The following is a 27,523-nucleotide window of genomic DNA, read 5'->3' on the forward strand; positions in this document are numbered from 1 at the left end:
AAGCCCTGGTGGTCTCAACTCAAAGGTTGGGAAACATTGCATTGGAGGAACTTGAACTTTTCTAAAAACAAATGTATTCTCTCATGCAATACATCTTCTAGATAGCCTCACCCTTACTCCTATCCCCCTAACCCCCCGTCCCTCCTTTTCCTCCTTCTCTCTCCTCTCTCCTCTCTCCTCTCTCCTCTCTACTCTCTCCTCTCTCCCAGAGCCACTGCCCCTCTATTTCTCTCTAGAAAAGAGCAGGTTATGAACATGGCATAACAAGTTGCAATAAAGATGCAGCAGCCCTGTAGGAGGGAAAAGGTCCCATGAGGGAGCAAACGACTCAGCAACACCCCCATTCCCACTCTTAGGAATCCCACAAAGCTCCCAAGCTACACAACCATCACAGATACATAGAGAGCCTGATGCAGACCCATGCACGCTCTGTAGTTGCTGCTTCAGTCTCCGTGAGCCAGTGTGAGCCCTGCTTAGTTGATTCTGTGGGCCCTGTTCTCCGGTTGTTAGAGGAACCTGAACTTTAAAAACTGGTTAAAGAAAAGAGTTGCTAAATCTTCCAGTTCCCCATGGGGAAGAAAGTCTCAACTTGGTAAATAATAAAGTATATCTAGTTATTTGTAACCGATGTGCTACTAATAATAAGCAAGAAGATATAAGATAAGAACATTGGAGGCACACAGTAAGGTTCTGGGCTCAGAGGCCAGTCATCAGAAGCAACGGGACGCCAGGGTATCCCGTGAGTACCATGAAGTAGGTCTGCGGTTGAGTTCACATGAGGTATTTGTCGCTGGGACAGGGGGGAGGTCTCTGCTCATGCCTGAGTTGAGAACCGTCTCAGGGTGAAGCACCACGGTAGACTTCAGCGTCCACAGAGACTGGGTCCAGAAACCACAGCGAAACCAGTGCTTAGACTGAAGCCCTTATATAAAGTGGTATAGCATTTGCAAAGAACCGGCACACAGCCTCCTGTATATGTAAAATCATCCCTAGATAATGCATAATATAGAGACATTGTGTATAGTTGTTCATTGTTTAGTAAGAGGTGACAAGAAAAAAGTCTATCCTAGACAGAAACAGTTGGGGTATTTTTTCTTGTGTGTGTGTGTGTGTGTGTACATGCGCATGCGAGGGGGGGGTCTCAGCTATTTCAGCTGTGTTTTTGCTTCAGTCTGAGGGTGTAGAACTCGCAGACATAGAGAGCTGCCTTGTCTATCTCTCTGTCTGTGAATGAATGTCAGTTGTAGGCCTTGAAGATCTCCTGTGTAGGTGTGGTACAGGTGAGGTACAGAACCCTTGCATGATAAGGTGAGCCTCAGAGGAAGGGGTACCTGGGCCTGATGTGTGTAGGGCCAGAGTGCATGACCGTTAATAACCTTGCCTTGAAAAATACCCCTAATCACATAAGGTGATCGCTCCACACAAAGTTCAGGTTTTTTTTTTTTAAGATTTATTTGTTTGTTTGTTTATTTTATGAATGTGAGTACACTGTTGCTGTACAGGTGGTTGTGAGCCTTCATGTGGTTGTTGGGAATTGAATTTTTAGGACCTCTGCTCACTCTGGTCCGCCTCGCTCACTCAGTCCCTGCTTGCTCTGGCCCAAAGATTTATTTATTTATTTATTTATTTTATATATATATATAAGTACATTGTAGCTGTCTTCAGACACATCAGCAGAGGGCATCAGATCTCATTATGGTGGTTGTGAGCCACCATGTAGTTACTGGGTTTTGAACTCAGGACCTTTGGAAGAGTTGTCAGTGCTCTTACCCACTGAGCCATCTCACTAGCCCCAAAGTTCAGTTTTTAAAAGAGAAATAATTTGAATGAAAGTGTATGTTTTCGGCAAAGAAAAGAGTTAGAAGTGACTGCAGTGCCATCAGAGGTTATTTCTGTGTTTATTAAGCTTCCTGCAAAGAGTGTGAGGTCTACTTTTCTATAAAGTCCTTTTTTGTTGTTTGTTTGTTTGTTTGTTTGTTTGTTTTTATGAGACAGGGTTTCTCTGTGTAGCCCTGGCTGTCCTGGAACTCACTCTGTAGACCAGGCTGGCCTCGAACTCAGAAATCTGCCTGCCTCTTCCTCCTGAGTGCTGGGATTAAAGGCGTGCGCCACCAACGCCTGGCTTCTATAAAGTCTTCAGTAATTCTAAGATGTAGAGTATATTTCCATGACGGCATGGCCATTGTGCACACAAACCTGGGTCCAGCAGGCTCTGGAGACTCCCGGGAAGTGTTCCTGGTGGGTGGGGTCCGGGTCAGGTGTTTAGTAGCCTCTACTTCAAGGGTGAGATAAGAGCCCACATAGATTGTAAAGTATCAAGGAAGCGTTCTTTAACATCAAAGAAAAGATACAGACTGGCCAAGGAACTGCAGGGTTCTCAAGGGCTCTTATTATATGGGGGGGGGGGGCAACTTTTATGGGGTTCAAGTGAAGGAATTGTTCATTACTAAGGATGCAATGAGTGGTTATTTATTTGGATTGACAGGCTTCGTTTTCCTAGGTCTTTGCTCTCTGCACATTAATCGTATGTTCTCTTGAGTATGCATAGGTATAAGATGGTAAATAGAACATACTCTCTAAGACTTCACTTAAGGAAACACTTTTGTCTGACTGCATATGTACCCCCAAACAAGCTCAGACCCGATGAGTCATTCTACCCTCAGACCAGAATGTATTGGGAATATGTTTGAATAGAAACTGAACAGTCCGATGGTTATCAAAATATTATAACCAAGAGCACTTTGGGGAGGAAAGGGTTTCTTTCTCAGGAATGCCCGTCACTGAGGGAAGTCCCGGAAGGAACTCAAACAGAGCAGGAACCTGAGGGCAGGAACAAGAGGAGGCCATGGAGGAGCGCTGTTCATTGGCTTGCCCAACATGGCTTGCTAAGCCTACTTTCTTATACACCCCAGGACCACCCACCCAGGGATGGCATCTCCAACCATGGGCTGGGTCCTCCGTTATCAATCTTCAGTCAAGAAAATGCCTAACAGGCTTGTCCATAGGCCATTCTGATGGGGACATTTTCTTAATTGAGGTTTCCTCTTACAAAAAAAAAAAAACAAAAACAACCCCCCAAAACTATAGCTCCTGTCAAATTGACATAAAACTAGCCAGAACAGCCGGGTGGTGGTGGTGCACACCTTTAATTCCAGCACTCAGTAGCCAGAGGCAGGCAGATCTTATATTTGAGGCCAGCCTGGTCTACATAGTGAGTTCCAAGACAGCTAGGGCTACACAGAGAAGCCCTATCTCTAAAAACAAACAAAAACCAACAATAACAACAAAAAAGAAAAACAAAAAGCAAACTAGCAATATAAGAACCTTCTAGTGTCCTGGTGCGCTGCTGTCCTGGTGTCCTGGTGTAAGCTTCCTGAGGCTCTTGGGCCTTGCAGGATTCCAGTCCTGGGGTAGTGTCACTGCATGCTCAGAATCCCCAGTGCTGACCATGAACTTCTCACTATGCTTGCAGGCATCCGGATGCTGGATGGCGATGTGACCGATGTGGTGGAGGCCAAGTCTCTGGGCATCAGACCCAACTACATTGACATTTACAGTGCCAGTTGGGGACCCGATGATGACGGGAAGACAGTAGATGGACCAGGCCGGCTGGCTAAACAGGCTTTTGAGTATGGCATTAAAAAGGTGTGAGTAACCCAGGGCTACCAGGGAGCACCCAGGGCGGGGTGGGGGGTGGGGTGGGGGTGGGGGACAGGGGTGTGTGACCGAACATTTTGAACATTTAAATATCAAGGTGACAGCAGCCATGGCCTGAAACAAGACTGAATGAATGAAGTGCCAGAATGAAGGAGAAGTGTCTCGGGGGCTCTGGGGACTGGGTATACTCAGCTGGAAGGGCTTAGCTGGTTCAGGGAGAGCCAACTTAGTACTCATGGTCCCTGCCTATTCCATTGGAGGCTGAGAGACCTGTGTAGGTGGTGGGAGGTGGCTCAATCAGATCTCCTGGCCTACCCCTTGGACTATGCAGATGAAACACTGAATGAAGCTTTTTGTCTACCATGGGGTGTGCCCTAATCTCAGTGCATCAGGGAGCTGTCCCCTAGACACCCCCACCCTCACCAGCACACTGCCCAACAGTTACAGTTTCAGAGGCAAGCCGTAGAGAATATCCAAGAGGTTGGTTAGAGGAAGCTGGAAGGCTCATCTCAGGAGACCTACCCTCAAGCCCCGCCGTATCACCCACTGTCAGTGTGAAGGGGTGGTGGTGGGGGGACTTAGGGAAGGTGAGGTTGGGAAGGGGTCAACACCAGTTCTTACAAACCGGGTGGGAAAACAGATTGCTGGGTGAGGGCAGTTTCTTAGAGCAGTCAGCACCCTGGAGGCTGTGGGTTGCCCACTGAGCCCCAGCCCACAGTATAGGTGTGACTAAGGAATGCTGGCAGGGGTGTGTATGGAGGGAGGCGATGTCCATCAGAAAGCCCAGGTGTTTCTGATTCATGTGGGAAGCGGGAAAGGGAAGGGTGCAGGGATTGAACCCATTTTATTGTTTATATGACTTAAAGCAGTTTTCAAGTTTTTATTATACTGTAACCCATGCACAGCAGTTCACATACAGCTAATAGTTAATAAGTATATCCAAAAGTACTAAAAGATTACACTGCAAACAGGTTGTCTGTTTCCCTGTGCCCTGAAGTTCTGCTCCAGAGAATCAATCTCTCTCTCTCCCTCTTCCTCTCTCTCTCTCTTGCTCTCTCTTGTGCGCTCTCTCTCTCTCTCTCTCTCTCTCTCTCTCTCTCTCTCTCTCTCTCTCTCTGTGCGCGCGTTTGTGTATGTGTTGTGTGTATGTGTGTGTATATGTGTATATATGCACATGAAAATTTTTTTCAATTGTTTCTCACTCGTTTCGTTATTTGGTTAAAATATTCTATTTTTATTTTATATGTGTATAAGTGGTTTGCATGTAAGTTTATATTTACCACGCTATGTACCTGCCTAGTACCACAGAGGTCAAAAGAAGGCATTGTATCCGATGGATCTGGAGTTACAGACAGTTGTGAGCCTCAGTGTGCGTGCTGAGGATTGAACCTGGGTCCTCTGCAGAAAGTGCTCTGAGCTGCTAAGCCATCTCTCCAACCCCTAGCTATTTATTTTTGAGACAGGGTCTTACTATGTCACCTGTGGTTGGCTGGGATCTCGTTATGTTGATTAAGCTCCCCTCAAACTCACAGAGATCTACTTAGCCACGCCTCCCAAGTGCTGGCATTGAAGTCATGTGCCACCACCGTATTTTTTGAGTTTCTCAGTGACCTTGGAGCTTGCTAACTGGCCGGTCTGGCTGGCCCCCAAGCCCGTCTCTGTCTCCCCAGCACTGGCATCACAGATATGGGCCACTCACTGCACCAGCTTTCTCTTTTGTCTTTCTTTTTTTTCATGTGGCTTCTGGGGATCAAACTTGGGTCCTCTTGCTGATGTGACAGACGTCTTCCTGACTGGGCCATCTTCCCTGTCCCAGTCTTCTTCAGGACTCTTTTTTCTGATTGCCATTTGATTTCTTTCTCGGATGGATTGAGTTGGTCGCTGGGTGTTATCTTTTCTATGGCAACAAGAGTTTTGCTAGAACATCGCCACATCTGACCATATTGCATCCCTGGAGTGCCTTCATTTATCTAAACGTCTCAGTTAAGGGACGTACTACATCTTCACTCCCTGCTGGAAACATCTAGTCTGCACCCCCACAGTACAAGGAAAGCCATCCTCTTTCACCTGGCCACCCAGGGCCCCGATGCCCGAGAAAAGAGTAACGAGAAGCAGAGGGGTGTCCAACTGTCAGAAGGAATGTAAAAGAGGCTCAGCGTACGAACACAGACAGCACAACCTCCGTGCCCTCTCGCAGAACACAGACCGTTCTACCCCACCGCTCCAGCGGGACAGAGAAGCAGCTTCCAACATTCTGCTGAACACCCGAGCCGACCCATGTGCGGGGTCGTGTGCGGGGCCACGTGCAGGGCTAGGGGAATGCTGGCAGACTCAGGCATGACCAAGTAAGCTGCCGCCCACAAGGGATTGCCGAACAAATAAATCACTTGTTTCCATGACTCAACCCCCCTCCCATCATTAGATCACTCAGATCTCAGACCCCGATGACAAGGGAAACATCCTAAAAATTAAGCCGAGCTGCAGCTCTGGAGAGGCTGACTTAAGTTGGAGGTCACGATTCTGTGCACAAAAGGCATCGACTGGAATGGTGTTAATGCTGAACATCTGGCATTTATTTCTATGAGATGCTTTCTAAAGATGTGGCGCGGAGCTCTGCGTCCAGGATAGGAGTGGCCCATTTTCAAGGGGTCACTGCAGTGTGTCTAGGTTTGTATACGGAGCTTGCGCAAGTTGGAGCTACAAAGAAGGGAACTTTGCATACTGAACCCTGAGCTGCAGCTGCTTCTTCAGGTTGTCAGGGCAACAGGGATGTGTAAAAGGGAGCTACGCGGCCCTCCTCGTTCTTGTCTTGCTTCCTTAAAATACAGAGGCCATTTAAATTTTAGTCATTCTGAAGTAAAGTGTGTTATAGGCCTCTTAAATCACAGCTGTCTCAAGATGCCAGGGAGAACGCTCCAGGAAGAATGTGATGACCTTCAACCCAAGCACATGGCCCCATCTGTTACTCTTCCATGCCGTGCGTCCCATTGTGACCCGTTAGCTTTTTCTGTAAAATGCGGCCTCGTCTTCAGTAGATGATGAGATGGGGTGTCAGGTGACTTTAGGAGCCATTACTGGGCACGGGGATCTATTTAATGCCAGTCCTTATGAAGCCTCAGTCTTCCCCTGATTTTCTCTCAGAAAGGGGATTAAACAGTGTTAAAGGACAGCTGGTCTTGTCCAGGCGACTTGGGCTCACCAGCCCTCAGGAGGGTGCTCTCTATAGGCTCTGCTCCCGGGGAGGGTACCAGTGCAGTCTGATGTCATTCAACTTGTGACTTTCCTGAGCAGAAATTCAAGTCCACGGCTAGAGTTGGAACATCCCCTCCAACGTCTGCAGATACAAGATGTGAAAAGTGAACCTAAGACCCCCCCCCCCCCAGGGCCAGCAAAGGCCTCTCTTACAGCCCAAGCCTAGACATGCTCCCTGTCTCCCTCCACATTCTTTCTAGAAAAACCACAATAAGAAGAGAAAGAGGCCATTGATACTGTGGTGCCTTTGGCAAGCCAGATGGTCAGGCAGTAACTGCCCTATGCCAGATGGGAAGGCTAGCATGGAGCAGCAAGGTATGGGCTGAGGATTCTTAGACATGCAGATTTCAGGCCTATCAGCACAGTGCTGCTAGGAGGAGGAGGAGGAGGAGGAGGAGGAGGAGGAGAAGGAGAAGGAGGAAGAGCCAGAGCCAGAGCCAGAGCCGGAGCTGGAGCTGGAGTCGGAGCAGGAGCCTCTGCCTAGTGAGAGATCCACTGCTCACTGTCACCACACCTTGAATTGTGGGACTGAGCCCTGAATTCCCATGTGGTAAACAGACTTCCACTGCCATGAACCTCTATTGTGACATGTCACCAAAGGCCAAATCAATGGGTACTGCCAGTCATGGGTTGAAACCTACAAAACCTACTGTGAGCCAAATAAACTTACTTTGTCTCTTTGTTTCTTCTTTCTTTGCTTCTTTCTTTGCAACTTGATTTCCCTCATATGTTTGTTAAGGTGCTAGACAGTTAACTGACAGAGCACTCACCTGCTAGGCCCAAGACGTTTGTAGCAGGATTCTTTTGTGGTTCAGTGCCCACACATTGAGTCTGGAGCACTATTTTCAGCTGTTCTGTGTATTTCCTGGATAATAATAGTACAGAGTTGAGAGTGACATTATCTTGTAGGTGATTCTCTTAAGGAGTAGATAGGCTCTGATTGGCTAAATGACCTTTTATTTGGATTTTAGTCACTTTCAACTGGCTCTGATTAATCTTTTCCAACAGGTAATTATAGTTTCACTTTGCTTCATGCTGAGGGCATGCTCCAAGAAAGCCATCATTAGGCCATTGCATCATGATGTAACCTCATGATAGAGGACTTGCACAAACTCTGACAGCACAGAAGCCTTCCCCACACCTGGCTTCCCTGCACCTGTGGGATCCATTGTTGACTGAAGTATCATGACATGGGCATGACCCAATTCACAGACACACCCGCTTCCTTGTTTTGTGCTTCTCTTTTAAAAGTTAACCTATTTTTTAGAATGTCTTCTTTTAGATGTGTGTGTGTGTGTGTGTGTGTGTGTGTGTGTGTGTGTGTATTAATGTTTTTCCTCCATGAATGTATATACACCACATGCCTGCCTGGTATCTACAGAGGTCAGAAGATGGCATTAGATTTGTTGGGACAAGAGTTATAGATGAATGTGAGCCTCCCGGGGGTGCTGGGAATTGAACCTCAGTCCTCTGCAAAAGCTACAAGTGCTCTAAACTGCAGAGCCATTTCTACAGCCCCAGAAGTTAACCTTTGTTGTGAAGTATAGGTAACCTTTGTGGTAAGCCCTCAGGCGTTTTGGAGATGCAGAAAGCAGAGCGAATGGGCCATCCTAATACATCCAGGCTACAGGAGCACCAGGAACCTCCCTGTGGGTTTTGTTGAGAGCCTTAGCATGTAGAACTGAAATCTCTTTAGTCTGCAAAATAAATGTCTCATGGCTTCTAGAGCAGGTAGTCCAACTTCCCCAAGGAAAGACCTGGACTCCGAAAAGGGATAGATGGATAGACTCTGCTTGAAAGATGTCTTTAAACTGAGCAGTTGCTCAGATTCAGTTTCAGTCCCCACCTTATGTTTGGCAGGGCTGCTCCTTAGTCCTTAAGAGCCTGGGAGGTCCAACTGACGCTGTGCACTATCCGTGGGTCCAGCAGTTGGGATGGACTTAATCTCATCTTCTATGAGCTAGTCATTAACTAGTGTTCATGGCTGGGATGACATGAAGTTCAGTCAAAAACCATTGGTCCCATGGACATAGATCAGAACAGAGCTGCGGGAACCTGCCTGATCTGCCACGGTCATGAGCTTTCTCTGATTCATGTTCCTGAAGTCACCAGCCTGGGTTGGTGCTGACATCCGACTTGACTGCTTTAACATTCATCATAATGGCAGCACCTCAGGGAACGCTGGTGGGACATTACAGGAAAACAGTGATCTAGAGCAGGATCGTGTTTATCTACTCAGTCTCACCCAGAAGGCACACTCTCTCCCCTCCCCCTCCCCCCTTCTTTGAAAAATGAGCTGGCCCTTCAAAAAGCTGATCTCCAAAACTATTTCAGGAAATCAATGCACTTCTCTCTCAAAGCTAACTTCTCTGACCCATAACACTTCAACAGTGCCAGACTGTGCCATTGTGTGATTCTAACCTTGGCCTTACACTGAGTCTCCTTGGTCATCAGCTGTGGTAATGGGAATTAGTGTCTTTGCACTGGGGTCCGGGTGAAGGTCAGAGGCATCTTTTAGCCCGTCCTTGCCGGGATCATGAGCATCTGTGGTCTTAACTCTGTTACCACAGGCCAAACAGCTCCACTGAAACCCGACAAAAGCCTTGGGCGGGACTCACGTGTTCTCAGGGCAACCTTCACAGCCCTGTGGAGGAACAGGCTGAAGGTGGAGTTGCAGACTGGTGTGAGATGCTTCCACGGTGCCCCACTACAGTCACTAACATTTGTTCCTGCTTCCATGTAGGGCCGCCAAGGTCTGGGCTCCATTTTTGTCTGGGCCTCTGGGAATGGTGGGAGAGAAGGAGACCACTGCTCCTGTGATGGCTACACCAACAGCATCTACACCATCTCCGTGAGCAGCACCACTGAGAATGGCCACAAACCCTGGTACCTGGAGGAATGCGCTTCCACCTTGGCTACCACCTACAGCAGCGGGGCCTTCTATGAACGGAAGATCGTAAGTTCTCTCGTAAGGTTTAAGGCTTCCTTTCCCCAAAAGCCAGTTTGGCCAAGGCCAGATTTTGTTGGATCTCAGGTCCCAGCCTATCCCTCTATGTAGGAGGTCAACCCCAGGGCCTTGGCAGCCTGCCTCAGACTTTACTATTTTATAAGATGTTTGACTCATCTGTGCCCAGAAATGCCAATTAAACCCTCTCTGACTTTAGAGGCCTAAAAATGTCATTTAAGAATGGGGTTCATCTTCATCACATCTCCTTTTAGCTCTCTGGAATTCTGTGGTCACATCCCAGAGTCCGGTTGGTCAGTCCTACTCTGATGCACAAAATAGAAAGTTTTGGTTTTATGCTGAAACATTCTGGAAACGCAAGCATTCTCGGCTTCCCTGCCAAGGGACATGCCTTAGACACTTGGAAGTAAAGCCACAGGGTTTGCCAGATTGGTTCACTGCAGTAAGAAGTTTTTCTTTTACTCTTCTTTGTGGTGGTTAAACCCACGGTAGGCAGGGACTCCACTACTGAGCCACTGATTTATCTTTCAGATGGTAACTGTTTTAGTGTATGGCTGGAATTTATGCTTCTTCCTTCTATACATGTTTTCCTATATTTAAAGGGGAGGGGTGTTCCAGTTTAGATTAATGCAGAATTCAAGTGCATAGTCATTAAGTTAGTGTGCAGACGTTTTAAATTGAGCCCGTGGAGCTGGCCAGTCGTGGTTTGGTTTTCACACTCACCAGCATCTGTTCATCTCTCTCGCTGCTTAGACACATCTTTAGAAATTATTTTCAAATTGATTTTTACATTTTTTCCCCCACTGGGGAGCACACTGCCTTCCTATACCCCACTTGCTATGCACACATGGAGGGGTCAGCCACACTATCCTGTTGTAGGCCTGGCGGTGGCCCAGGCTGGTTCACAAAGGTGTTAATTTAAGTGTTTCTTTCCCATCCTGCAGGGTCACCCAGTCCTGGGAGGGGCAGCTGAGACTCTGTACCATGTCCTATTCACTTCTTCCTCATTTGAGCACGGACTCCTTGAAGCTTTATTTAACCAGACGCTTGGGCTGAAACCCAGCAAAGGCCTACTGGCTAAATGGATATGAGCAGAAGTCAGCATAGTGGGACACGGTGTACCGAGACTATGTCCTCAGCTGCATTCTCAGTGATGGTGCTCAGCACAGGACGTGGGACCTGTGGCTTTCTTTACTTACCTACCCTGCTTGAATGTGCACACAATGCACATGTGTGAATGTGTATCAAGAATATTTTAATCTGCACCCCCCCACACACAGACATACACACAGACACACAGACACACAGACACACAGACACACAGACACACACACACACACACACACACACTTTTTAAAAGATTATCCTACGTAGCCCCAGACTGGATTTGAACTTACTAACTGTATAGTAGAGGCTTTCTTTGAACTCTTCCTGTTCTTCCTGAGTTTAAGCCCTTTTAGAAAAAGAATCCCTACTCTGAGCAATATTTATGGATATGGAAGACATAGTTAAGAGAAGGGGAAAGTCAAACTTGAATGTCAGAGCTTCTGTCCTGGGATTCTGCCTGAAAATGATGACTATTTTAGTCTGATTACTGGAGACTAGTATTTGCTTGAGGCCCCAGGGATAGTCTGCAAGGGGCTGGGCAAGCGATCAAGAGGCGGGTGCATCCCAGCCTTGAGTTCATGTGAGCTCTAATGTCAGTCTAAGCCCCAGCCCCTTGAGTGTTTCTTCCCTGCAGCAGCCACCTGGGGTGAGTGACTTCTCAGGGAGGGGACGTGGCTCGTGATTGGAGCTAGAACCTTCACTTCCAGCCTTGGGGACTAGAAGCAGAGGGGCAGCCATGAGGATAGTTCCATGCAGGATCCTGGGACTTGGGAGGTCTTTGACCACCTTGGTACAGCTTCCTCACAGGAGTAGTCTCCATTCCTTTCCTAAACCCTCTCCTCTAAAGTCGGAAAGTCTGTCTTGGGCCTTGCTTGCACAAAGTTAACTGGCCTTCCCAGACAGAGGCCACTTACCAGGCAGGAGCAGGAGTAGGTGCCCTGCTGTGATACAGCAGCTGTTGTGACATAAGAGCTTGGGAGCTGGAAGTCCCTCCTGGGCTGGCCCTTCTCCTTTCCCTTGAGGTGGTTTAGTCCTATTTACTGTATACAGCGAGGAAGCTGGTTTCTGCTAAAACACCAGTCAGATCTTCCCATGAATGTATGGCTCAGACTAGACACCTCTCTCCTGCCTAGCTACAGCATGACAGAGAAGCACTGTGTGTGGAAGGATCTCATTGTTACTGCTGGAGAAATTCGTTCTCAAGGGTCCCATAAAATGGTTCCACCAGCTTCGCAGGAGGTGGGTGGGTGACCTAGTTTCCTGTTGCTGCCCTAACAAGTCATCAGGAACTTAGCATCCTAAGGCTGTACAGACAGACATCTCCCCAGCTTGCGGCTCAGAAACCCAGCAGCCTCTCTTGACTCACAGCTCCGGATGCACAGGCTGAGAGAAAGGTGTCAGGTGGGCCCTCTGGCATTCTGGCATTCTGGCATCTCTGGGGAGGTCCATGCTTATGTAAACTAAACACGATTTAGCTCTTGACAGTGCAGGACTTGGGTCCCAATTCCCTTGTGGATTGTTGGATGAAGAGCATCCTTGTTATTAGAGTCTCTCTTTCCCGACATTCTTGGTCTGGGTCTCCCCAGCTCCTTAAAGCCAGCCCTGATAGCCGAAGTCTTCACACGTCTCACCTCTCCAGCAGGTTTCCCTGCTTTCCCCTTCCACCTTTCAAGCCTTCTGATTCTCTCGGGCCCAGCTGGGTAATCCAGAATAATCTCTCTGACTTAAGGTTAGCAACCTTGATTCCATGTGCAGAGTACATAGAATTAAAACCAGGAGCAAAGCGGGGCGTGGTGGTGCACACCTTTAATCCCAGCACTCGGGAGGTGGAGGCAGGCAGATTTCTGAGTTCGAGGCCAGCCTGGTCTACAAAGTGAGTTCCAGGACAGCCAGGGCTATACAGAGAAACCCTGTCTTGAAAAAACAAACAAAAAAAAAAACCAGGAGCAAAAGTCACAGAGGCAGTGATCCCACCCAACACAACAGAACCATGAGTTGGCAGCATGCCAGGGACCTCAGTCGTCTCAGAGGGAACTGGCCTCTCCAGCATCCTGCTTCACATGTCTCTCTTTCATGCAGGTCACCACAGATCTGCGTCAGCGCTGCACCGACGGCCACACTGGGACATCAGTCTCAGCCCCCATGGTGGCTGGCATCATTGCCTTGGCTCTAGAAGCAAAGTAAGTTTCAACCTTCCTTCTTTTCCTTTGAAAAGGTGTCTCTACACTGGTGGCACACACCTAACATGAGACCTAGCATCCTGAGAATTTTAAGTGACAAGGCCACATGAAGCCCATGTCCAATGCCATGTACCCTTCATTGACAATCACCAGAATTTTGTCACCTTCCCCAACTAAACTCCTTATTGCCATTAAACATTAGCTCTGACTTGGCTGCCATAGAAAGTTGTTTATACAATAAATATGTGTTACCTCAAAGTCCCTGCTGGACTGACTCAGCAGCAGGCTTGGTATTTCCTGGGCTTGCCATTGGCTGCCTCCAGTTGATGCATGCTGATGACCTCATTGGCCTGAATCATCTTTTTGTAAGCTCTGTTTTGAAATACAAATCACATTCTGAGGAGCAGGGCCTAGGACTCACATGCTGCAATCCATAATGCAGCCCATAATATTCCCTCTCCTTCAGCCACTGACAACCACCATGCTGCTTCCTGTCTATGCACTTGATGACTCTTACATACCTCATGCAACAACAGAACCATACAGTTCACACCACACATCCTAATCCTAAAACCCTGAATCCAAAATAAAGACATTCAACTCATGAAGTCTATGCAGATACCCCAAAGTTCAAAATCTGTAATACCTTTTAGCATTGTGGATGAGGATGCCCTCCCTGTTCTGTCCTTTGTGGTTGGTGTATTTCATGTAACATGATGTTATGGGTGTTCACTGCGTTGTGGTCCATGTCAGAATTTCCTACCTTTTTAGGCTATTCTTGAAGTGGTTTCTTCTCTTCATAAAGCCCATTTGTCTGTTCCTCTTTGTAGGACCGCAGGAGCTACATGGGCTGGAGCTCTCCAGTCATAACCATGCACCCAAACTGTGCCCTAGGCTGTCTTCTTTTCCCCTGAAGCTTGCTTCCTAAACTGACAGTGACAGGGGACCAATTTGCCTAAGTCTCACGAAACCTACAGTTATAAATGTGTGAGTGAGTCTGGCAGAGAAGGGTTAGCTGCATGTCTGAGTCATTTTTTTTTTTTATAAGTGTGACAAGAGATTCATTTGGCTCACAGTTTGAAGGGATACGGTTCATCATGGTGTAGACGTCATGGAGACCTGGGCTCTGTCTGTGGTGACAATGGCCTATGGCATAGCTTTTTGCTTGGCAGATTAAGAATACTTTTAGACCAGGCCTAAGTTATAACCTTTAAGATCCATCCCTACAACCTCGAGTGACCTCTTTCTTGCTGGCAGGCTCGCTCTGTGAGAGGTTCCACAGCATCCCCACCTCAAAATCAATGCCATCACCCAGAGACCAAGCACTCAAACTTGTGAGCCTGTGGGGGGACTTTCCCCATCCAAATGAAAACACCTTGTGTGCAACTGTGGAGTCAGAAACAGTTTAGACATCAACTGTCGCATAACAACCCAACATTTGCAGTCATCTTTTGTTCTAGAGTTTTTAAGTGATTCAGAGAGGATATTTGAGATGTGTAAAGTCTTGTAATTATGCATGCTTGCATGCTGATTTCCATTCAGCTAAAGACCAAAATACTCAAATGCTACCAATTTAGCAAAAACAGCTAAATATTTTCAATTTCCACCCCCCCACCCCCAATGTTAGCTTCTGTGTCCTGGGGCCCTGCAGTAATTAGTTACTTGTGTGGAAAGTTGTATTCTCATACTTAGCAATTCATCTCTATTTTCCTCCATTCCTTATTGAAAACATGCAAGGAATTTTGTTAGTCAGACCTAAATAGAAAACACACCCTGCATCATGACCAGTTACCCCAGGAAACTCGCCTGTGGAAGGAACAGTAGAAACTGACAGGGTTGGAAATGTGCAGGTATAATTCAAGCAAATCTCACTTAAGGGACAGTTTACTTAGGAATTTCTGGAGTTGGTGTTGGTCTGGGGGGAGCAGATGGTGTCTAGGGACCCGGGCAGGGTTTAGTTCACTTGGACTGAAGTGTCCAGCAGATCCAGGCAGCATTGTCTCTGCATGGCCTTCTCCCATCCCTCAGCATCATAGATGGCGGTCCTAGGGCAGTGGTTCTCAACTGGTGGGTTGCAATCCCTACAGGGGTCACATGTCAGACATTTAAATTATAATTCACAGTTCTGAAGTAGCAATGAAATATGTTATGGTTGGGGCGGGGCGTGTCACCACAACATGAGGAGCTGTATTAAAGGGTCGCAGCATTAGGAAGGTTGAGAACCGCTATCCTAGGGGAAGACACTCCCAGTGGAGATGGGAGGATCTGTGGACTGCAAGAGATAAGAATGAGGCTGGCAGAGGATCTAAGAATTCCCCCTAGTTTAGTGCAGATTCCGGATATCCCATCCACCTGTTTTGTTGTTGTTGAAAAGTATTTTTGCTCTAGGGCTATAGAGTTCTTCCCTGGAATGAGCCAAGCCCCAAATTCAACCCCTATAAAGAAAGGAGGGAGGAGACATCGACTCTCGACACTCAGTATTTCTCAGACATTCCCTAGAGGGGGAAAATTTATTTCATCCTAATGAAATAGTTTCTAGTATCTTCTTCCTGGCAGTGGTCTGAGTGACCCATGGAAATGGTCTGCAACTCATGTGACCCAGAAGACCCCAAAGAATCCTCCACATTGAGGGGTTCACCTAAGGAAAACACACTGAGTACCCAGGTTTCCAAGAATATCCATCTTTTAAAAGCCCCCACATACCTGAAAGATGTCCTTTTGCAGAAACAGCGTTTGTCCCTGTGATGTTGACAGTAGACTTGCCTGGGCTCGCCAGTAAGGCTGGTCACGAGATTGGTGGCCCCAGAAAGCATGCTGAGGTTTTGTTACACAGATATAACAATGTTCACGACAGTGCTGAACTCAGAGCTTTAGATGCAGGCTCTCCAGGTGAGCAAAGTACCCACAATGCTTTGCATACTGCATGCCCAGAGCTCAGGGTAGCACCGCCACTCCTGGGGCTTTCCTGGCATATGGTGATGATCCTCACAGGACGGAAACAGTGCCTAAGCCGGAAGAGGAGGATGTGAAGAAGGAAAAGATATCCCTGAATAAGTAAAGACGCGTGTCACAGAAAGAAATTCAGCATAAAATAAATGTAAATAAAGGGATGAAGGGAAAACTGGGTTCCCTGTTCTCTCCGGGACACAGCATGTTCCCAGTTCTGAGGCCAGTGCTAAACTTCTGGGATGACTGACTTCAGCATCCTTGTATTGGCCTCACTGACATGCCCGAATAGTTTGTCATATCACGTAGTCAACGAGGACCACAGCCATATTGTCTCTGTCCGAACTCAGAAGCCCGAACCCTTGACCACACCCCAGGATGTGGCCTGGGGTGACTCGGGGCCAGGCCTAAAGTTGGCCTCCCTCATGAGGGACGAGACAGAGAACCAGGAGAGAACCTATGGTCAAACAGGAAGACTGGGTAGATGGGTGCGGTGAGACCGGGGTTGGGGGGTGGGAATGGTGCGAGTAGGCAGAACAACAACAAGAACACAGGAGAAGAACCCGACGGGACTAGATCTGGAACCTGTAAGTGTGTTCCAGAGGGAAATTGTGCCTAAGACTCACATATCAGCTGAGCTCCCTGTAGGAAGATCGGTAGCATGGGAGCTAATGGGGCAAAGATGGCTGAAGCAGCCACTGTGGGAAAAGAATACCAACCACCCCAGATTAAACACGGAATTGCCGTGTGACATAGTAACCCCACTTCTGAGTCTATGCTTAGAAGAACAGAGTGAAGGGACCCCAGCACATTCACAGGGACACCTTACAGTCACAGCAGCATCATGCACAGCAACTCAGATCCACGGAGGTGACGCAATAAGCAAAATGTGACCAATCCCTGAAGTAGACTATTATTCACCATCCCAAAGGGAGAAACTCACTGGGCAGTGATGGTGCATGCTTTTAGTCCCAGCACTTTGGAGGCAGAGGTAGGCAGATCTTTGTGAGTTCGAGGCCAGCCCAGTCTACAGAGTAAGTTCTAGGTCAGCCAAGGCTACACAACACAGAGAAACCCCGTCTGAATAAAACAAGCCAAAAAGAAAAAAAAAAAAAGGAAAGAAAAAAGAAAAGAAAATCAGAAAGAGGAAACAAGTACATGCTAGAGTATGGATGAACCTTGAAGAAGTCGTCCTAAGTGAGATCAAACAAGTTTATTATTATTGTTGTTGTTGTTGTTGTTGATTTTCTAATGCCTTTTAAAAGTCATGTTTATAGGACTAGAAAGCAGAGTGGTTGTTGGTGGTTGTCAGGGATTGGAAAGTTTCCATGGAGAGTTGGTGTTGGATGGTGTTTCCGTTTGGGGAGATGAAAAGGTGACTTTAGAGGATGGTGATGGTTGTCCAATAGTGTGAATGTACCTAATGCCCCTGAACTGTATCTGATGTCGAAAATGGTAGATTAAAACTACTATTAGCACAGACACTTGGGGCATTAGAAAATGTGTGTGTTACTGCACAGGGCTAAGCTGGCATGGTCCTAACGTGGTGGCCAGCCAGGGTCTGGTGGTTTTCCTCACACAAAGCCATTCTTACTAGCAGCTGCTCCTCCAGGAGTCCCCCAGTCATGGGTTCACCTCTGCTGTCGGAGCAGGCGTGGCACAGGCAAGCATCCATAACAGACAGATGTTGACACAGTAAGCTCCTGGGACAGTCCTGAGGACTATCCTGGTCCTTCGCATTTCAACGGTGCTGAAAAGATAGGATGGAGAGGAATGAAAAGGGTGCCCATTTGTCCTTGGCTAATGTTCTGATGGAGAGAGACTTTAGATAATACCCATTTAATAAAACATTCACAAGCATGTCTTGGTTCAGCTGCAGATAGACCTGTGAGCATGTGCGTCAAGCTTTTCACCCAGCTGTTAATCTCACATTGCAAAAAATATATTCCTACCCGTGGCGGGTCTGACAGAGCTGCTGCATGAACTCTGTTTAAAGCATCCCTTGCAGAGGCTTCTGCGTTCAGATATCCAGATTCCATGACAACTGATGCAGAAGAGAATACAGGAGTAGGGTTTCATTTTCTGCTTCTCTCTACTCGGTGATAGTATGAAAGACACCGTTCTCATCCAATCTGGGACTCTGCGGAGTATAAAATGGTTCCTGAAAGACGACGAGTGCTACCACACTAACATTTTTCTACTTCTTAGATGTTGCACGGGTAGTGGGGTGGCCTTTTACCCTAGAAGCTATTTCGAATTGGAAGTGACAATAAGAATAGCCAGGACCAAGCTTAGCCCTTCCAGACAGTGTAATATGGGCTCATTGCTGGGGGCTAAGCAATTAGATGGGCAGAATGATGGAGCCTGATTTCCAGAGGCATTTAAAATCCAAGAAATACGGTATGTGATTGACACTGGGGGCCATGCTTTCTTGCATGGCACGTTTCTATGCACACTGAAAAGAAGTATTGTACATTTAGAATCCCTACAGTCTGCAGCGTGGCTTGCCCTTAGAACGGAGCCCAGCTTAGTGTACCCTTGTGTGTGATGACAGAATTGCTCCATGCATTTGATAAGCACTTTCAGTGACATCAAACGTTTTCTTTTCTCCACTTCCAAAATGCCTGTTACAAACTCAGGTAGATTTGATGGTCAGACCAAGTTTCTCATGCCTTGAGATTTTAGACCCTTTGAGCTCTCTTGGCTCAGTGTTCAGTTGCTGGAAACCATTGTTACAAAGCAAACCCTTGTGGAAATAGGCAAGCTGGGCCTTGGCCTGCCTCCAATACCTCCTTGAAGTGTCCTGCCCAGTCAACACCAGTGACTTCAATGGACTCTGCTATGTTGTTGCAGCAACCAGTTGACCTGGAGGGATGTGCAGCACCTGCTAGTGAAGACGTCACGGCCAGCTCATCTGAAGGCTAGCGACTGGAAAGTCAACGGAGCTGGGCATAAAGGTGCGGGTGCTCCTGGTGGGCTGGGAGAGACGCTCTGGTGATTCTGGAGAAAGCCCAAATAACAGTCACTGATGTCATAGAGTATGTGGTGCAGGAATTTAAAATGCTGAGCAATGACTAAGGACGGTTTCCCAGAGCACACACTGGCATGAAGGGACATCCCCAGCATCCCAGAGTCCAGGTCCCTAAATGCCAGGTTTGCCATGCCCATGGTTTGCTTAATAGTCTTGTTTCCATTTGCTCCCTGTTTTCTGTTTTTCACAAAGAAATGTGATTTACAAGACAACTTTGAAGCCAGCCATGAAGGCGTGTGCCTGTAATCCTCAAACCCAGGACACTGTGGTGGAGGGGTCTAGGGTGGAGGGGACCGTGAGTTCAAAGCCCTTTTGGTGATTGCCTTCATTTTTCCCTTCGGTACAAACAAAAGGCATTGAGATAGCTGCGTAATTTCCTCTTGCTCTGTAAACCTGCTGCCAGCCAGCCCCTTTGTGACAGAAATAGCTAAAGGCATACAGGGCCTCTGTCAACCCTGTGTGGTAACCTGGCTCCATGATCAAGACATGATTTGGCGGCCTCTAAGAAGGAAGTTGACAGAAAGTACTTGCAGAACATTTCTGCCTGCCGTGATGTGTCAGAGGGAACTTGTTCCCTTTTCTGAAGCTGGGTCCAACTGTTATGACACCAAGGCTGACACCACTATCTGTGCATAGAGGCCAAGCACTGCCCTCATGAGTAGCAGGGGACAGGCTGTGCTGTAACATCGCCCTGCATTTCTATCTTGGTCTAATTAAAAAGGAAAATAGATTGCAGTGGGTCTTGACCTTGCCCTGAAATTAAGCTTTGAAACCTTCCCTCTCGGCCCAGTCATATCCTACATCCACCCAGCCCACAAATGCTCCTGACTGCGTGCTGTTGTCCCGAGAACCCTGAGAATCGGTAGCAAAAGAAAAGTATTGTAAAACCAACACTTGTCCCTGACTTATTGCATTTATTGCACATCATTGTTATGTGCCTGGATTTTTAAGGGTTGCTGGAGATCATACACAAGGCCTGTGCAAGTCAAGCCCAGCACCAAAACCCGGGTCTCGCAGGCTTTCCAGTTTGTTCCTCTTGTCTCGTCTGAGTTTCAGGGCCACTCATGGTGGCAGGTCCTCCTAACATAAAGAAACTCAGCCTTATCCTTCCTCCCAAAGGAAAGTTCTGGGCTCTCTCCCAGAGTGGGACACATGTCCCAGCCAGCCCCTTTAAACCGAAAGAATTCAGTTCAAAGGGTAATAAAGCTGGACCTGTGACCAGCTCTCAGGGGAACCTGCCATCACCTTGGAGGGACCTTGAGAAGACAGCTACTGTGTACTCCTGAGATCCAGACATTTGGGGGGGGGGCAGCTCCCTTCCTGGGGGAGGCAAGAGAAGCTGGATCTGAAGGCCCTGTTTTTTCAGTTAGCCATCTCTATGGATTTGGCTTGGTGGATGCAGAAGCTCTGGTCCTGGAGGCGAGGAAGTGGACAGCAGTGCCCTCCCAGCACGTATGCGTGGCCACCGCAGACAAAAGGCCCAGGTAAGGCTCTGCTCTGAAACCAGTGAGTTCTCATGAGACCTGGCTGTGTGGCAGGGGTAGGGGGAGGTGTTTAACCCTACATCTCTATTCACAGGCAGGAAGGATTACACGGGCAGTTTCCAGCTAGATGTGCCTGAGATTGCTCTTAACACATCGTGCAGCTAGGGGAAGATGCCCTTCCACATGGACTGTTTAGAGCTCTCCTGTCCTTTTGTAGCAGATTTTGCCAGTGTACCGGGTCTGTTTCTCAGTGTGGATCGCTCAGCCTTGTATTGGAACGTCTCATCCATGGGGTTAGCATAGCCAACCAGACCAGACATCTGCTTTGCCCACCGGGATACAGGATCCTCCCTCTTCCACCTGCTAGAGGTTGTCACCATAGCCACAGGCCAGCCCCATTGCCCCAGAGCTTGTGTGAGAATGAGAGCAGTGAGGCCCTGCCCCTTCTCCATAGCAGGGCTAGTGGGGGGAGGGGCTCAAGGTCTACACAGCATCTCAACATTGCTTTTATCCAGCCCCATAAACCTTCTGAAGGCTTAAGCACTGGAATGTTTAAGCAGGCCCCGAGGGGTGGGGGTGGGGGAGGGGGGACAGGGAACTGCAGGACCCTGGCTTCATCTCCTTTTCTGTGTTACCCTTTGGAGGAAGCTTTTTAAACCAGTTACATGTGTGACAAAACAACCAAAACCGGACTGTGACATGACTCATGGGGAGAAGCCCCACTCAGCTCAGAAGTCAGATTATCGCTGATCTGTGCCATTGCAGCTGTGCTTTCTAGGAATGTGAACGGGCCGTTTTGTTACCTTTGCAAATATGTGCTTGAATGGGGTAATCAGCAGGGCTGCAGACATAGCTCTCGGTGAACACCTGCCTAGCACGCGTAGAGCCATTGGTTCCATCCCCAGTATGAAAAAAAAAAAAAAAAAAAAAAAAGAAAAGAAAAGAAAAGAAAAGAAAAACCAAAAACCGGGGGGCCAGGGATAGCTCAGTTAGTAAAGCAGCTGAAACTCCACAAGCAGAAGCACCCGACTTTGGATAACCAGAACCCACCTGATTCTGGTCGTGGCAGCGCACATCTATAGCCTAGCACTGGGAGGTAGAGACAAGAGCATCCCCAGAAATGGCTGGCCAGCTAGTCTAGGCAATCAGTGAGCTCTGGGTTTAAGGAGAAACTGTCTCAAAAGATCAGGGGAGAGCACTAGTGGAAAACACCTATGTCAACCTCTGACTTCCACATGGGGGTGGGGGAGCGAGACACAGTTTCATCTGCACGTGCAGACCACTTCTTTGAGCTCATCTCTTCCAGGAACATGTACACCTCTTATGTGAAGCTCTTTTGACACCAGATGTTGAGAGTTGTGTCTCCTGAGCACACCTCGAAAACTCTGGGAGTTCACTGCTGGATGAATAGCCACCGAAGGACCGTTCAAAACATGCTGTTGGCAGCTCGTGGCTAATTTGGCCCCACCGCTACTGGGGTCATCACTCTAAGACCAGACAGGTCTCCCAGCCAGCAGGCAAAGCAGGTCTCACTGTGGGCTTCTTTAGGCTTCTTTCCTCCCAGAAGCGGTTGTGCTAAGCTCGGGAAGGATGGAGCTGTGTGGGATAAAGGAGGCCTTCGCCTACGCTGACAGTCAGTCTGCTGGGAGCAGCCACTTGGGGAGCCTGGCTCTTGCTGTCCTGCCTGCCTGCCTGCCCTGCCCTCTGCCCACCTCCCTCCCATCCGGCTCCCCAGCCAGGGCGGCTCCTGAATGAAGCATTCTTTTCCTGCCAGAAATCTGTTTAAGATGATCAAGTGGTGCCTAGGTGGCGAGTGGCTGTTTTTATTTTTATTTTATTTTGTTTTTTTGAGTGAAAGCACACAGAGTCTAGACAGCATAGGTTGAGGGAACTCACCATAACATACAGTATGACATTGTTCCTGTCCTTTGAGGGAAGTAAGGACCCTACAAACTCCAAAAAGGGAACAAGAATCGGACTTCTGTTTCTAAGGGAAAATCCTCTTTCCCCTCCGCTGTTGCTGACGCTGTCTGGAATTTTCATCCAACCTCCTGTCTCAGACCGCCTGCCGGACTCCCAACACTTGATTGTTCCTAAGGACATAGGGGCCTTCAGAGGGGACAGTATCACCTGGAGTAGGGGGCAGATAGCCCCTCTCTACCACTGTGTCACCTCCTGCAGAGCTATAGCTCTCCTGCAATCAGGCTGCAGAAGAGGGGTTCGGGCATCTGTACCTGGGATGCTGACACCCTCCCCACCTCCCCCCCCCTCAGCTTTAACACCCCCCACCCCCTCATCTCTTCGCTTCAAGTCTCCCATATGCAGCTTTCCTCAGCTCAGCTCACCTGGTTTTACAAGGATAGGAAGTTTCCCATGCAGACTTGTGCTTTTACCACCACCACCACTCGGACCCCACTGGCTGCTCTTGACCTTCTGAGTTCTTCTCTTGATAGAACCTAGGCTTTTATGCCTTAATTTTGGCCTCAGCTGCTTCCCATGGCCTGACAGGGTGAGCACAAGAGAGCAAGAGGGAGAAAGAAAGAACTGGAGAAGGAGAGAGGAAGGGGCCAAAGAGCAGGAACATCTGCTTGTATAACTGTGCTGTATGGGACATGCTGACCTTTTTTCCCTCTATTTTATTTTATTTTATTTTATTTTATTGATTTTAGGTATATAATTAGACCATTGCTCTCTTCGGACACACCAGAAGAGGTCATCAGATCCTGTTACAGATGGTTGTGAGCCACCATTGTGATTGCTGGGAATTGAACTCAGGATCTCTGGAAGAGCAGTTGGTACTCTTAACCCTTCAGGAAGGAGGACCACTGAAAGAGTGTCTTAGGTGATGGCTGAAGGAGCAGGGCCTCTGCTCTTACTGGACCTTGCTGAGTAGCCTCCGCAGCCTGTTGTCCCCACCCCACTTCCAAACCCCACAGTAGACAGATCTAGAACCAAAGCTCCCTCCACGGGGGCCATAGTGCAAGGCTATCATGGACAGTGTTCCCACAGGTGCTAACCCGAAATGAACGAACAAGGGGCAGTCACGTGACCCTAAGGCCAGCAGACGCTGCCTTGTTAGGGTCCTGTGGGTATTTCTGGATGAAAACCTAAGTGTGACCTGGATCACTTGTGATTTCCAAACACACGAGGGTTCAAGATATCTTTACCTGCTTTGGGGTACAAGTAATTTAAATCTATTTAGAGCCATGGTTCTCAGCCTTCCTGTAGCTACAGCCCTCATGTCGTGGTGACCCCCAACCATAAAATCATTTTTGTTGCTACTTTGTAACTGTCATTTTGCTAATGTCATGAATCTTACTGTAAATGTATCTGAGTTTTCTGATGGTAAGATGTAAATATCTGTGTTTTCCAGTGGCCTTAGGAGACCTCCGTGAAGGGTCATTCTTCCCCGGAGGGGTTGAAAGCCACAGGCTGAGAATGGCTGATTTAGTGCCTTTCTTCCCTGAAAGGGTGGTAAATGGGATCATAAGCTGTGACTCCTGTCTGTGCAAAATGGCTTTTGAATCTCTGTGAAGAGAAGGGCAAAGTGAATCCTTTCATAGCTTTTATTCAAGTGAAAAGGCAAGTCAAGCCTAGTATAATTCCTTTGAATTATTAAAATCACAGTTGACCTGTCGGGGTTTTCTGGCCAGTACTTCCCTGCATTTTAAAAACTCCAGACTCTGTGAAGCAGTCTGTGACACCTATTGTAGTAAAAGACATTTTAAAAATATCCCAACATGGGGTTTCTTCCCGCCTTTGACCATTTATGTTCCCAAATAAAAGACACACACACAGCCTTTATATTTTAATATGCCTTAGGCAGCACAAGAGCTGGGCAGCTGCCTACCCTCCATACTGTTAGAGTCTGCCTCCCCGTTCTTAACCCGAGTTATTACTTACTGTGTTCCTCTTAGCTCCAGCCAGGCAGCCCTCTGGGCCATGCTCTCTTGGCCCCTAGCCCATGGTGGTTCCTTTTCTCTCTTCCTCCTTTCTGGTGGTCCCTAGCCCAGGAAACCTAAACCCCACCTATGTCTCTTCTCCCCAGCTATTGGCTTCTGCCGTCTTTACTTACCAATCAGAATTAACTGGGGGCATGGATCCTCATTGTCTCACTTATGGACTCGCTCATCTTTGAGGCAAACAATTTGGGGGGGGGTGCAAATTAGCATTAGAATACAAGCAGCATGAGGCCAACCCAGGCCAACCCATGGCTCCCAATGATGGTACAAGAAGAGCCAGTTAAGGCAGCAGAAAGCAAGAGAACGTAACGTACCCATGGGTCTTAAAGCTTTACTGCTTCTGAAGACTCCCATTCAGAATTTTGCTTCTTTTGACCCCCTTTATGTCAAGCTTCTTCTCTCTTTATTCCCCTTCCCTTCTCCCCCCCTCCTTATATGAATGTTGAAGATGATCTATACAGAAGATCATCAACTCATAGATGCCAGTCTAGAACTGAATCTAGGTTAATTGCATCCTGCCTTTTCTGTGTTTCTTTATTTCTGGGATTTCTGCCCTGCTTATGATACTCTCCGTATCACACGTGATATGTTCATATGGAATAACAGATGATGGTGACAGTTTCACTTTATGGATTGCTATCCTGATGTCTTTTCGTACTGACTGTTGGTAACTCATTGACTTTGAACTCAGAGCCTCTAATTTCCTATAGGACACATGGTAGTTGTGGGAAGCAAGACCATTAAACAGCTCCTCATCCAGTACTTGGGATATTTGGGGGCAGAGCTTATAAGTAGCAAAGCGCCAACAAAAAGCATAAAAATGGAAAGGGTACCACCTCAGAGAGTGTGAAATGGGAGCCCGTTTACAGTCTGAGAGCCGAGAGAAGCAGGTCATGGCCTGGCCTGACCTCAGCTGGGACGCGTGCGTGTTAGGTGACTTCGCTCCTCTGTGTATGTTCACCAATGACCACGAAGGTGAACTTGAGTGTATAAATAACTTCTAGTGAGCCAGCAAAAATGCAAACTCAGAATCTGAACAGTAAGAACCAACTAGATTTTAATTTAATGTCTGCTTTAACTTCCTGTCAGACTGAATCTCAGGCTGTAGTTAGCACTGGACATAGAAGAAAAGGGTGTGCTTCAAATATAAACATTGTGTATTTTATAGGCCAATTAATTATGGATAAATTAGTGTAGGAGAGGTTTGTTTTTGTTGCTACGTTTTATTCATAGCCTAAACATCATGCTGTGGTTTAATAATCAAAAGTAATTTCATCTAGCTGTGCATGTATCCCAGTGCTCCAGAGGTAGAGGCAAGAAAATCAGGAGTTCAGGGTCATCCTCGCATACATAGTTGGTTTAAGGCCAGCTTCAGTTATATATGACTCTATCTCAACCTTTCCCTAGCCCCAAATATAAACACACTCATGCGGTATATCATACATCATTAGCAAAGTGGTCTTTATTTGAGATGATAGCATTAATTCTAGAACACAGATCTGGGCGGTAACTTGTTGAGATATTTTCTCCTACTTGAATTGAGTATGTGTACCCCAGTGAATGTTCCCCCCTACACACTCACTATTCTTTAGAAGGTCAGTGAAAAACATTCCCTGGACCAGCTTCTGCTCTGTGGGCCTCAGTTGGGTCAGCCACCCTATCTTCCCCAGTCAGATGACAAATGTACCAGAGAGAAGGATCTGTTATCTCCTGATTCCCACAGGTAACCCAATATGATTTCAGAATGGGCTGATGAGAAATGGGCTAGACAAGAGTGGAAAGGCTGCATTGACATGCCAGGGCAAGGGTGCAGGCGCTGGAGTGAGGTGAAACGAAAAGTCATGGCTTGTAGTAGCTTCTTTGCTAGAGTGGTGATCAGAAGCCCCAGTGTAGATGGTTTCTGACTGGGATCTGCCTTCCTCTGCCTCTTCCTACTACTTAGTTACTTGAGAACATTTAACTTTGAGTATTACTCTGTTACGAGTGTCATAAAAGTAGGATTTTTCTATATCTTTCTATATTGGGGAAAATGGAAACTAGGAGGCCATCATATTTGTAGCATAGGTAGATGTCCTGTGCCATTGTTATGATGGTTACCATCTGGTAGCCCCCAGCCTCCTAGAATGGGCTGGGCCCAGAGACTCAAGGATGCAAGAAGACCACCTGGAGATGAATAATCACTCCTACAGTGTGGCTGGATGGGAAGTGGCATCTAACATGAATTTACACTTGACTCACATTTTCTGTGTTGTCTTTGCAGTGGTTGCAGAATATTGTTTCCTTTCCATGAACTCTTTTACATTCTGTCTTGGAGTTAGGTGACTTTTGGGACTTGGCCTCATCATGACTTCTTGGAGTTTCTGTCGAAAGCAAGGACAATTACAGCTTGACTATTTTGGCTATTTCGACCCTCTCAAAGGCTCCTTCCTTTTGCTTTTCATTAAGAGACATTGACATCCCTTAGTTGGAGTCTTAGGCTATTTGTGTCAGCAGCAGAAGTAGAGAGAATGTCCAGGAAGCAGTGGACTATTTCGCTCGCCCTTGCGGTGAGGGACATCCACCCACCCTAACAGCCCTCCCATGGAACTTGCAGGAATGAGGAGTCCTGATGCCTGAGTGACTTCCCAGTACAGAGATGTCACATAAAAACTGATTGTTACAGTTAGCTTTGTGCCCCAGGCAGGCTGGTCCCCCACCCCAGAGAAGCTTAATAGCTTAGCTGTGAGAACCCAAGACAGGAGACGTCATTAATTCTTGAAGGGGGGAGGGCTGAACTGCCCATTGGCCCACCAGCCTGGCACTGCAGCCGACTAGTTCCCTGTGGGGGAGACCAGCCCAGAGTCCTCTCCCAGCAGCTGGGGTCCCTTAGCAGGAACCCCTGAGACAAGTGAAGCCAAGTGAAATGAGTGTTTCCTCTGGTCTGGGTGCAGTGAGCCCTG

At 47.6% G+C, this 27,523-nt stretch overlaps 1 protein-coding gene across 2 annotated transcripts in view; it reads left to right on the forward strand.

Moving 5' to 3' along the window:
• Positions 1–27,523, forward strand: part of Pcsk6 (proprotein convertase subtilisin/kexin type 6) — a 183,435-nt gene that overhangs the window by 88,858 nt on the left and 67,054 nt on the right. For both annotated transcript variants that reach the window (XM_021191532.1, XM_021191541.1), the window contains exons 7-11: positions 3,473–3,645; positions 9,653–9,865; positions 13,061–13,161; positions 18,961–19,064; positions 20,505–20,622. In XM_021191532.1, the coding sequence (XP_021047191.1) occupies positions 3,473–3,645; positions 9,653–9,865; positions 13,061–13,161; positions 18,961–19,064; positions 20,505–20,622 (709 nt within the window). The remainder of the gene's footprint in view (positions 1–3,472; positions 3,646–9,652; positions 9,866–13,060; positions 13,162–18,960; positions 19,065–20,504; positions 20,623–27,523) is intronic.

The sequence above is a fragment of the Mus pahari genome, chromosome 1 (assembly GCF_900095145.1).
Source record: "Mus pahari chromosome 1, PAHARI_EIJ_v1.1, whole genome shotgun sequence".
NCBI lineage: Eukaryota > Metazoa > Chordata > Mammalia > Rodentia > Muridae > Mus > Mus pahari.